The 11,085-nt window shown below is 54.5% G+C and overlaps 3 protein-coding genes across 3 annotated transcripts in view; 2 read left to right on the top strand and 1 right to left on the bottom strand.

Moving 5' to 3' along the window:
* Positions 1-1,215, top strand: part of SNX15 (sorting nexin 15) — an 18,808-nt gene extending 17,593 nt beyond the window's left edge. Inside the window, exons 4-5 of the mRNA XM_019645187.1 lie at positions 7-276; positions 717-1,215. Of these exons, the coding sequence (XP_019500732.1) occupies positions 7-276; positions 717-823 (377 nt within the window). The 3' untranslated portion in view covers positions 824-1,215. The remainder of the gene's footprint in view (positions 1-6; positions 277-716) is intronic.
* Positions 1,216-1,318: 103 nt separating this feature from the next.
* SAC3D1 (SAC3 domain containing 1) lies at positions 1,319-4,095 on the top strand. Its single transcript, XM_019645561.1, has 3 exons — positions 1,319-1,727; positions 1,967-2,547; positions 3,493-4,095. The coding sequence occupies exons 2-3, from the start codon at positions 1,974-1,976 to the stop codon at positions 3,993-3,995; spliced, it is 1,077 nt and encodes a 358-aa protein (XP_019501106.1). The 5' UTR covers positions 1,319-1,727; positions 1,967-1,973; the 3' UTR covers positions 3,996-4,095.
* A 459-nt stretch (positions 4,096-4,554) lies between these two features.
* NAALADL1 (N-acetylated alpha-linked acidic dipeptidase like 1) overlaps positions 4,555-11,085 on the bottom strand; it is a 10,492-nt gene continuing 3,961 nt past the window's right edge. Inside the window, exons 7-18 of the mRNA XM_019645560.1 lie at positions 10,723-10,808; positions 10,487-10,606; positions 7,238-7,323; positions 7,090-7,153; positions 6,931-6,998; positions 6,740-6,831; positions 6,566-6,656; positions 5,718-5,799; positions 5,462-5,635; positions 5,301-5,388; positions 5,092-5,184; positions 4,555-4,767 (exon numbers count right to left, since the gene is read on the bottom strand). Coding sequence (XP_019501105.1) covers positions 4,581-4,767; positions 5,092-5,184; positions 5,301-5,388; positions 5,462-5,635; positions 5,718-5,799; positions 6,566-6,656; positions 6,740-6,831; positions 6,931-6,998; positions 7,090-7,153; positions 7,238-7,323; positions 10,487-10,606; positions 10,723-10,808 — 1,231 coding nt within the window. The 3' untranslated portion in view covers positions 4,555-4,580. The remainder of the gene's footprint in view (positions 4,768-5,091; positions 5,185-5,300; positions 5,389-5,461; positions 5,636-5,717; positions 5,800-6,565; positions 6,657-6,739; positions 6,832-6,930; positions 6,999-7,089; positions 7,154-7,237; positions 7,324-10,486; positions 10,607-10,722; positions 10,809-11,085) is intronic.

Below are 11,085 nucleotides of genomic sequence, written 5' to 3'. Positions count from 1 at the left end.
CTCTACATCTGATTGCAGAAGGTGCAGGCCCCAGTCCTACCCACATAGGTGAGCTGGCAGCAATGGAGGCAGAGGCAGAGAAGCTGGACCAGGAACCCTGGGAGCCAGGAGGACAGGAGGAGGAAGAAGATGAGGAAGGAGGGTCTGCCCCTGCCTATCTGAGCCAAGCCACAGAGCTCATCACCCAGGCCCTACGGGACGAGAAGGCAGGCGCCTACCCTGCAGCTCTGCAGGGCTATCGGGATGGTGTTCACATCCTGCTTCAAGGAGTTCCTGGTGAGTAGAACTGGAGGGTCAGGCCTGGGGTCCCAGATAGTGCAGCAAAGGGAAGGGAACGTGAAGAACAAGCACATCAGGGTTCAGAATTGCTCCTCATTGACCAGCTGTATAACCTTGGGCAGTTTCTCTACTTCTTGTGGCCTCCATTTCCTTGTTCATAAAATGGGGAGAATAGATCTGATTCCAGGAAGGGGAAAGACATACACTGATGCTCTGTGAACTATCAGGGTTTAGAGCTTCTCTTTCCATCCCTGGCCTCCACTGTTCACTTGCAGGGTCCCCCGCCCCCACGTTCCGCCCAGCTGCTGGGACTCTGACTCACCTAGGTTATAGAACAGAAAGAGGCCCTGGAAGGCAGCATGGCGGGGATGAGCCCTGGCGTCCTGCACATAAACCAGGGGTTCTAAATGCAGGTACAGCTGAGCCATTCTCCACAGGTGACCCATCAGCTGCCCGCCGGGAGGGTGTGAAGAAGAAGGCGGCCGAGTATCTAAAGCGGGCAGAGGAAATACTGCACCTACACCTGTCCCAGCTCCCACCCTGAGAGGGAGGGAGTGGACGCTTCCCCAGGACTCAAGCTCCAGCACTGCCAGCCACCCCCATCTCCTCTCCCTGGGGGCTGGCCGTATCTTCTGCTCTTGTAACTCCAGGGGCCATTTCTGTATGTAACTGGACCAAGAATGAGATAAATAATGACTTCTCAGCTCCCTGACCACACCTGTCAGCATGGACCAGGGACTCACACTTCTGATCCTACCTGTCTCTATCTTGATGTGTGAGCAGCAGCTCTGTCACTAAACTATCTGTTTACCTATCTAGAACCGGGGTCTGCAAACTACAGCCCGCAACCAAATCCGGCCCCCTACTTTTTTGTGTAAGACCCATGAGCTAGAATGGTTTTTACATTTTTTTAAATAGTTGAAAAAAATCAAAAGAAAAATATTCTGTGACAGGTGAAAATGATATGAAATTTAAGTATCTAAAAATAAAATTTTATTGGAACACAAACAGGCCTATTCGTTTAGTATTGTCTGTGGCTGCTTTCCCACTACACCAGCAGCGTTGAATAGTTGCAGAATTGAGTATGTAGTTGTGACCCTAAGTCCTAAAACATTTACACAAAGTTTGCTGACCTCTGATCTAGAAAATAGGGAGAATGGCCTCCAGAGTGGAGAATGACAGTAAGGCTGACTGAACCAATTTATTGGTTGAATGAGATGATGGAGAGGAACCCAAAATGGGGATACCTATTTTTGGAGGGGTGGATGCCCAATGCCAAACAGTGACTATTGGGCTAGATCCTGGGAGGCGTGGCTCCGCTCCTGCCCCTCCCTCGGCAAAGCGTTCGGTTGCGGAAGGGACTACAAACCGGTGCGTCATGGAAGTAGCCTGGACTGTGCGCGGCGCATTATGGGAGGGTATTAACCGGGCCTGAGCGCGCGGAACAGGTAGTGTCGTTAAACTACTGCTTGAGGCTTTGTGGGAGTTAACGGGACTCGGTGAGAGGACGGCGGTGGCCGGACGGGAGGCGGGGACGCTTAGAACCCCGCGGGAAGGCGGGCCTAGCCGAGGTCAGCCCCGCCTAGTCTTCTCCGAGCTTCCGCCGGCCTGCTGGTGCTCTCCGGCAGAATGGGGCGAGTGGCCGCCGCAGTCCCCGGGATGCTGAGCGCCCATCCTCTCCCCCCAGCCCACCCATGCCCGGCTACGAGCTTCCCGTGGGCACGTGCCCGGAGATGTGCCCGGCCGCCGAGCGCGCCCGGCGCGAAAAGGAGTGCCGCCTGCACCGCTTCGAGGTGGCGCCGGGGTACCGCGGGGACCGGCCCCGCGCGGATCCGCATCGCGCCGTGAAGGAGTACAGCCGTCCGGCCGCCGGCAAAGCCCGGCCTTCACCGAGCCAGCTGCGTCCGCCGTCCGTGCTGCTGGCCACCGTGCGCTACCTGGCCGGCGAGGTGGCGGAGCGCGCCGACGCATCCCGCGCCGAGGTGGCCGCTTTCGTGGCTGACCGTTTGCGCGCCGTGCGGCTGGACCTGGCCCTGCAGCGCGCGGGCGACTCCGAGGCGGCGGTGGTGCTGGAGGCGGCGCTGGCTGTGCTGCTGGCTGTGGTGGCGCGACTCGGACCCGATGCAGCTCGCGGGCCAGCAGACCCGGTGCTGTTGCAGGCCCAGGTGCAGGAGGGCTTCGGTTCGCTGCGACGCTGCTACGCGCAGAGCACTGGGCCGCACCCCCGCCAGGCCGCCTTCCAGGGACTCTTTCTGCTCTATAACCTGGGTGAGTCGGAGTCCTGGCGGCGGGACAGAACGCGGGGGCTGGGAACCCTGCTAGCGAACAGTGGAGAGCAGGGAAGGAAAGAGAAGCTTTAAAATGTTACCATTAGCTCTCTCCCTGTCTCCTAAATGTGTATCGAGTCAATGCACAAGGTCCACCGAGCCCCGACGTGGGCCTCTGGCCAGTCCCTTCCCATCTCTGGGTGATTTTCAAACTTTTTTGAACCTCCACTTCAGTGTTGCAAAGCATCCAAGAACACGTATGCCCACGAATATATGAGACAGAAGTCTCAAAACTTTAGATCTTTCCTATGGGTGGATGGTGTATTCTAATAAGTTCTATTTAAATGTAATAAAATGCTGTTGACTTCACAGCCCACTTATGGGTCAGAAGCCTCAGTTTACAAAAGTGGCCAAAGGTTCCAGTGTCCGTGATTCTTCTGAAAAGGAAGCAGGGGCAGGAGAACCTCGTCGAAGAAATTACGTATAGCCTTACCAGGCGGACCAGGAAAGGTGTAGCCGTGTCCTAATCTGTGGGGCAGCTAGGGCAGTGGAGAAAGGGCTGGGTTCCAAGTCAGAATGCTTGGGTCGGGATCTACTACATATGAACTGTAGGACAGTCTCCGGCAAGTCGTTAAATTATTTGGGCCTGTTACCCTCATCTGTAAACACTGCCTCACTTTATTATGAGGATCCAGGCTGTTTGCGGGGGCTCTGGAACCCATGGCAACTCATTCAGACGTGGTGGCTTAGGAAAGGGCTGATGGGGAAAGGGGGAGAAAAAATGGGCTTGGCCTAGGGAGGGGCGTGGCCAGAGATGGGCTTGGTAGAGGGCTGGAGTGAGTGGGAGGGGAGATGGGTAGGGAGAGGCCTAAGCCGGCAGGATGGAAGGTGTGCCTGATCCTGGAAGGATTCATTGCGTTTTCACCCTGGCTTCCCGCCCTTACAGGCTCGGTGGAGGCCCTTCATGAGGTTCTGCAGCTGCCCGCTGCCCTGCGTTCCTGCCCAGCACTGCGCACGGCCCTGGCTGTGGACGCAGCCTTCCGCGAAGGCAATACTGCCCGCCTATTCCGCCTGCTCAGGACCCTGCCCTACCTGCAGAGCTGCGCTGTGCAATGCCACGTGGGCCATGCCCGCCGCAGAGCCCTGGCCCGCCTCGCTCGTGCCCTAAGCACCCCCAAGGGCCAGACCTTACCCCTGGGCTTCATGGTCCACTTATTGGCCCTGGATGGGCCGGAGGAGGCACAGGACCTGTGCCAGACCCATGGACTGCCCTTGGATGGACAGGAGAGAGTTGTGTTCCTGAGGGGCCGCTACACTGAGAAGGGGCTACCACCTGTGGGGGCTTGCAAAGTGTTGGTGGGGAGCAAACTTGGAGGGCGCACCCTGGAGGAGGTAGTCATGGCAGAGGAGGAAGATGAGGGTGGGGACAGATCCAAATCCCGCGCTTGAGGAGGGGCTGTGCAGTGTCCCAGAGCCCAGGACTGGGTCTGAGCACTCAGGTTTCTTTTTCATGATTCCCACACAATAAAAGGAACTTGTAGGGACAATAGCTAGGCTTGATTTATTTGGGGGAGGGCAGGGAGGAGTTGAAACATGCTAGGGGTATGGAGGGAGAGAAACCCAGAGAATGCAAGGCCCTGTCCTTCCTGGGCCTCAGTTTCCCCACCAATGCCTGAGGGGTGGCTCTGGTGGCCTCTGAGTTGGCATCTAAGGTTGGTGTTATGCATCCCATCCTTACCTGCCCACCACCAAGAGCAGTTGGTGGGTTTGCCGTTTCCACTATCCCCGCCTCCTGTTCTCTACCCTCTGCCAACCAAGAGCCAGGAAGAGGGAGAGTTTCATCTAGGGGTTGTCATTCCCCTCAGGTGTCCACAACTGGTGGGACCCCGAGCTGTTGCTTCAGAAACTTGAGAGGGTCCTGTGATTGTGCCCTCTCCTGGCATCAGGGAAAACAGGATACACCCAAACAAAACTGGCGTGGGAGAGGGTTAGGATAAAGGGGGGTGGTGGAGAGCTGAGGAAGGAGGGCTGGGGTCAGAGGTCAGTCACAGGCCTCAGGGTGGCTGCTGCACCCTCCAGGGCTGCCACCACGATGCTGAGCTGCCTCTGTACCTCAGCCCAGGCTGCAGATCCAGGTCCTGTGTTCATGGCTCTGACGTAGGCATTGGCCAGGCCTGGGAATGTGGCCACAGAGCCGGTGCGGGGCGCCCAGAGCACGTGGCTAACAGGAGAAACAGGAGGATCAGAGTCATTTGGGGGCCTGGAACAGAGGAAGCTCAGCCTGGAACGGGCTCAGCTCCTGTATCTACAGCTAAACACAAAAGCACCTCCCCACTGCCTCTGAAAGCTGGGGCCCTTAACAGCAATGGTGGTAGGGGGAGATATAGGCTCTAGTCCCAGGGTGACTTGGACCAATTTGTCTCCGCTCCTTTGAGCCTGATTCCCCTAGAGGCCCGAGAAATGCTGACATTCTCCTCCCTCAGGCAGATGCCCATTACCCCACCTCACCCCACCTCACCTCTCAAGAGCTTTGAGACAGGCTCACCTGTAGTAGCGTTCCTCTGGGAAGGCTCGAGGGTTCAGGAAGGTCCTTTCCAAGAGCATCAGCTGGTCATTGAGCATCCGGACCTGCAGCGGGCTATAGGAGGTGACAGGACCTGCTGCTGGTCACTCTGGAGTCAGCCGCCCAGATGCCAGCCTGCATCTTACCCTGGATGCCACCCTCCCAGACACCTGCTTGCTGCCCTTGCTCACTCGGGGGTGTCCTTCTGCAGCACTGATATGTGTTGGCCCAAGGCCGTGGCCACCTCTTCGAACTTCTTCACTGCAGTCACCAGAGGCCCTGTAGGGTACAGCCAGCATCTTAGCCCTGTGGGTGCAGAGCTCCCCATGCCTGAATGTCGGGGGCTCCGTACCTAGGCTGATGCTCTGCTGCTCCAACATAGCCCCGAGGTGCTGCTGGGCAGCCTGCAGGAAGCTTTGGAGTGTCTCACTGTAGTCACTGACATTGAGAGGCAGGAAGAGGCTATCACTGAGCCGGAGAAGCACGCTCCCTGCCACCTGGGCCACAGCCTGGTGGCTGCTGAAGCCTGCAGGGAGGGTGACAAGACCAGGGTTCAGTCTTCAGCCCATCCTCCTCCAGCTTCAGGATGCCCCTTGCCCCCTCCTCACCAGGGTCCAGGAACTTGTCCACGTAACCAAAGGTGTCGAAGGCTGTGTGGTAGGTGGGATAGATCCGGGCTGAGGTCTTGCTCTGGGGAAACAAGGCCCAGAGGTGACTGGCTTGGGAGGGATGTGGAAGGAGATATACCTACAGTGAGCTACAATGTAGGGACATTGTCTCAGTTAAATCTTTGCCACATCCATTAGGTAAGTTCTAGAATTCCCACTTTACAGAGGAGGAAACAGGCTCAGAGAGATTAAGCAACCTGCCTGACATCACACAGCCAATAAGTGACAGAGTTGGGTCAGGTGCCACTTTTCTATTTTACATGACAGAAGAGCTTTGGAATCAGACAAGAGGATGTAAATCCCAGCTCCATCACCCAAGAGTGGTGTGGCACTGAAGGGGAGAAAGGGCTTTTTGGAGCATCAGAGACACGGACTGGACACTGCATCCCTTATTTCACTCTCACACCAACGCTATGAATCACTCCTGTTTATACTGTTATTTAATCTATTCTGAGATAAACTTTTTCCCCCCACATCTTAAGATCTCTGGAATCAGGATGCTTCTTAAAGTCAATATCCTACAACTAATTGGCAGTGTTTTTTTATTCCCTCCTGAATAGTGCACTTCATAATGGTGCGTTTTACAATCAGTAGTCTCTTAAATTTGATAAAATAGCGTAGATGAGCATAAACATTCTCAGAGAGGTTAAGAAATTTGGCCAAGGTGTTATAGCTCAGCTCCTGAGTGATGGAACCGGATTCAGCCTGCGCTAGAGCATCCTGAAAAAGAGGAGGGGGCTGGCTGGTGAAGCAAGGTACTGAGCTGGGGGACCGAGGGGTGGCCTCACCCTGTCATAGGTGTAGGCGATGTCCATGGAGGAGATGCCCAGGAAGTGAATGAAGGGTGCATAGTCGCTGCCAGCACCCAGAGAGCCCAAGCTGCAGAAAGGAAGATGGTCGGGCTGGAGGCTGCTGGGCCAGCCAGCCCGCCCACTGGGGCCCTGTTCCGGCCCCAGTCTCACCTAGGGACCAGGCCGTACACCGGGCTGCTACGGTTGAAATACCGGATCCAATTGTCGTAGATGCTGAGGCTGCCGGAGCCAGGTAAGGGGATCTGACGCAAGGGGAGTTAAGTTTCGGGGCTGGCCCCTCCTCAGACCCAACAAGCGTTGTCCACTGCCCCGCCTCACTCCCAGCCCCGCCCCCTTTTCACCTGTTTGGCTGCTGAGAAGACGACGCTCTGGACCGGGGGCGTCCCCTGTGCCCTCAGGGTCGCGTTGGCTGTGGGAGGATCAGAGAAAGACTCTACCTGGGCCGCAGCCCCTTCATTTCCCTCCTCCCCAGTCAGCCCAGGCGCCCCTCCTCCCCATACCAAACACCGAGATGTCCACGTTGATGTAGGCCACGGTGCGCTCCTGCAGCTTGCTGAAGAACTCCTGTGGGTGGGAGGGGCAACTTCAGCCCCGCACTGACCCGCCCCGGGGGTCCCCTCGATCGCCTACCCTACAGGGCGCACTCACCTCGGTGAATTCTGTGGAGCCAATGAGCCCAAACTCCTCTGCCCCCCAGCTCGCAAACACGATCGATCTGCGGGGCCGCCAGGTGTCTGGGGAGAGGGATAAAGGACTGGAGGGTAGAGTCCCCCGGATCCTGGGGTGGCTTAGGGGAAAGGTTGAGGACTTCGAGAGGAGGGAAGGGCTGGAAGGGGTGGGGCAGCCCGTGACAAGAAGTAGGTCCTGGCACCTTTCCAGCAAAACCTTTCTGGAGACTCTGTCCTCCTTCTCCCAGCCTCCCTCCCCTGCTTGTGACACCCCACCCCCATCCCAACATTGCCCTCAACACCAACCTCCCAGGGTCAGGTGGCCCCTTCGGCAGATGCCCTGCTTCCGTCTTCTCTATAGATATGCTTTGGAAAGACCTGACCCTCCACCCCCTACTGTCTCCTCCATGCATCCTATGCAAAAACTCGCCCTTCTTCACTTAGTGACAAGATGTTAATGTTCTCCTTAAGCACTCTATCCATATTGAGCCAATCCTCACAACGAATGCCTTGAGGGAGAAACTACTATAGTCTCCATCTCACAGTTGAGAAAACTAAACCACAAAGAAGTTAAATGACTTGCCCAGGATGACACAGTTGGTAGGCAGCAGAGCCGGGGTTCAAATCCAGGGTCTGGCTGCAGAGTCCAGGGGCTTAACCAATGCCCCACACTGCCTCCCACAGCCTCCTGCAGCCTGGCTTCCATCACCAGTCTCTATGCCATACTGCTCTTGCCACGGCCCCCAGCCACCTCCCTTGCTTGCCCCCTGACCTCCTCCAGACTCCCCCTCACTCTCCATGGTGCCAGGTGCTCCCATCTCTGGCTGCAACTCAGTCCCCTTTGATCATTCCTTATCTTTTAGTTGTAAATTAATTTTTTAAAGTATAAAATGATTACATACTTGCAATTACAAATTCCCATGCTTTTTCCTGCTCAAAATGAATAACCTGCATCTAGTCAGACAAACCCAAATGAAGGGACATTCAACAAGATAATATCAGGATTGTGAAAGACAAAGAACACCTAGGAACTATTACAGAGCACACATGCCTCTACTGCACATGCAAGGTATGATCATGGACTGGCTCTTGGACCAGAAAATTCTTTTGCTCTAAAGGTCATTACTGAAACAACTGGCAAAATTGTTAATTTCCTGATTCTGACATGGTATTGTGGTTATGAAATAAAATGTCCTTATTTTTAAGAGGTATACAGTGACATGTTTATGGATAAAGATAGCATTTTTGCAACTTTCAAACATTTCCAAAAAAAGTAAATAGAGCAAACAAGGTAACACATTAATATTAGGAGTATCTGGATGGAGAGTATATGAGGATTCTTTGTACTATTTTTGCAATTGTTTTGTATGTCTAAAATTATTTCAAAATAAAACACTTAACAATAACAAAGAGAGACATTCCTGCACTACCAAAGGGGGTAAAGTCAAAAGCCCAGCCTCTCCCCACAAGATTCCTCTCTCCACATCCCTCCTTATCAGTTAATCACAACCACACCTGTGGTTTCACATACCATTTACACCACCAACTCCCCAGTTTATTGTTTCTGACCTGGAGATCACCTTCAACTGCCTGCTTGCCTCTCCCGGGGGCATCTCAAAATCAGTACATGAATGAACACACAATGTATAAAGGTGTAATTAGTAACATCGATACTGTAAAAGGGAAGGACAGCTTTATGGAAGTAGAGTTTTTGTATGAGTTGAAGTTAAGTTGGAATCAATTCAGATGAGGTAGTTATAACTTTAGGATGCTATATGTAATGGAGAGTGAAAAAGTTCTAGAGATGAGTGGTGGTGATGGTTGCACAACAGTGTGAGGGCACTTAATGCCACTGAACTGTACAACTCAAAGTGGCAGAAAGGGAATGAACAAAATAAAACAAAAACAAACTCATAGATACAAAAAACAGATCAGTGGTTACCACAGAGGAAGGGGGTTGGTGGTGGGCAAACAGGGTGAAGGGGGTCAATTGAATGGTGATGGATAGTAACTAGACTTTTTGATGGTGATCAGTTTGTAGTGTACACAAGATGTCAAATTATAATGTTGTATACCTGAAATATATATATCTCCCACTAACATAGAGCATCAAGGGTTTCCCAGCCTGCCTGTGCTTGGGAGGTAGTTACTCACATCAAAGTATGGTCATAAATGCTTAAATCTAATAAGTAAGTTATTGGAGGGAAATGATTAGAAGGGCAAATTTTATGGTATGTATGTATATTTTACCACAATAAAAGGAACTGAATTCCTGTTCTTCCTCCCAGATCTGCCCTCTGACCCTGTTTTGGTTTTCATAAATGTCACCGCCATACACTGGGATGCTTGGACCAGAAATCAGAAGTCTGGGAGCCCCCCACTCAACTTCTCCCTTACCTCTGTCACCAACAGACCTCAAGTTCTCACACTGTCTCCTTCCCACTGCCCCTGCCCTGGCCCAAGCCCCCATGTCTACTGGCCCTGAGGATGACAAGGCCTCTGATTGGTCCCTCCACACAGGGCCTGCCCCCCATACCCTTCCCAATTTGTAGCAGAGGAAGCTGTTTTAAAGTTGGACTTCATCACTTCACTCTCTTGATTAAAATCCCTCACGAGCTTCCCGCTGCCCTTGAATAGAACCTCAACCTGTCCCTGCGGAATCTGCCACCTAGTCCAGCCCCTTCTTGCCACATGCTGTGCCCTCCGCCTGCATCCCACCCCGCTTTCCCCGGCTGTCCGCTGTCCTCTGACTCATACCTGGAAAGCCTCTTAGATATATTTCTTTATAGTACATATCACAGTTGTCACCACAGGCAGGAATTCTGGGGTGTTCACTGTGGGATCTCCCGTGCTTAGAACTGGCCTGGCACATAGTGGGCACCGAGGCATATTTGTTGAGTGAATGATTGATTGTCTCTCATCCCTGCCTCAACTGGGCTGAAGCTCCTGGAGGGCAGAAGCTGGGCACTGCCCTGCTCACAGCGGGATCTGGGCTCTCAGAAGCTACTGGACAAATTAATCAATGGGCCGTTCTCTGTACCACACTGGGCTACTTGAGGCCAGGGCTGGTGTCCATGCCTGCCGGCCCTCAGGGCCCTCAGGCTTGGCATAAGTGAGCAGTGGAGAATGGGAGGAAGCGGGACAGCACCCCCAGACCTAGGAAGGAGTGGGCGTGGAGCTGACCGCCAGCGGGGAGAGTCCCTGGATTGGGGGGGGGGCGCGGCCTCACCCTTCTTCAGCAGGGTCCCCAGGACACGGGAGAGCTCCAGGAGGACAGCAGTGCCACTGCTGGGGTCCACGGCCCCGTGTACCCAGCTGTCCCGGTGGTTCCCGTACAGCACATAGCGGTCTGGCCGGAGGAGGAGAGTCGAAAACCAGAGAAGAGGGCGGGGTCAGCCAGGCTTAGCGGAGGAGCGCAGGGCAGGACAGGTCCTGGGGCGCAGGGAGCGGGGAGGGGGCGCTCACCAGGCTCCACAGCCCCGCGGATGAACCCCAGGACGTTGGAGGAATTGCGCAGTTCCAGGCGGTTGTAGACACTCACGTTCACCTGGCTGGGGAGGAAAGGGGACCATGAGAGTGTTGGCCCTGCCCACTCCCCGCCGCAGGAAAAACATCCAGAGCTGAATGGGACATGGCCAGGTCACTTGCCCGGAGGTACCAGGAGACGCAAGATCCCAGCTCTTCTGAGTCCAGTTCTCCTTTCATTCACCCCTCACTCCCTCCCTCTCTCCCTCAGTCGGTACTTATCAGATGCTTAGTGTATGCCAGAACCGCACTAGGCTCTGGCCAATGAGACACGGACCCAGCCCTCCTGGGGCCTTCCTCTCC

Source organism: Hipposideros armiger, unplaced genomic scaffold (genome assembly GCF_001890085.2).
Source record: "Hipposideros armiger isolate ML-2016 unplaced genomic scaffold, ASM189008v1 scaffold_93, whole genome shotgun sequence".
In the NCBI taxonomy this organism is placed as follows: domain Eukaryota; kingdom Metazoa; phylum Chordata; class Mammalia; order Chiroptera; family Hipposideridae; genus Hipposideros; species Hipposideros armiger.
The sequence above is the reverse complement of the archived record's forward strand: the minus strand, read 5'-3'. Positions and strand labels throughout refer to the sequence as shown.

Excerpts from the sequence above, each read along its gene's own strand:
- SAC3D1 (XM_019645561.1), top strand. The coding sequence starts at position 1,974 with ATGCCCGGCTACGAGCTTCCCGTGGGCACGTGCCCGGAGATGTGCCCG. Across the intron at positions 2,548-3,492 it reads CTTTCTGCTCTATAACCTGG|GCTCGGTGGAGGCCCTTCAT; the intron begins GTGAGTCGGAGT and ends CCGCCCTTACAG.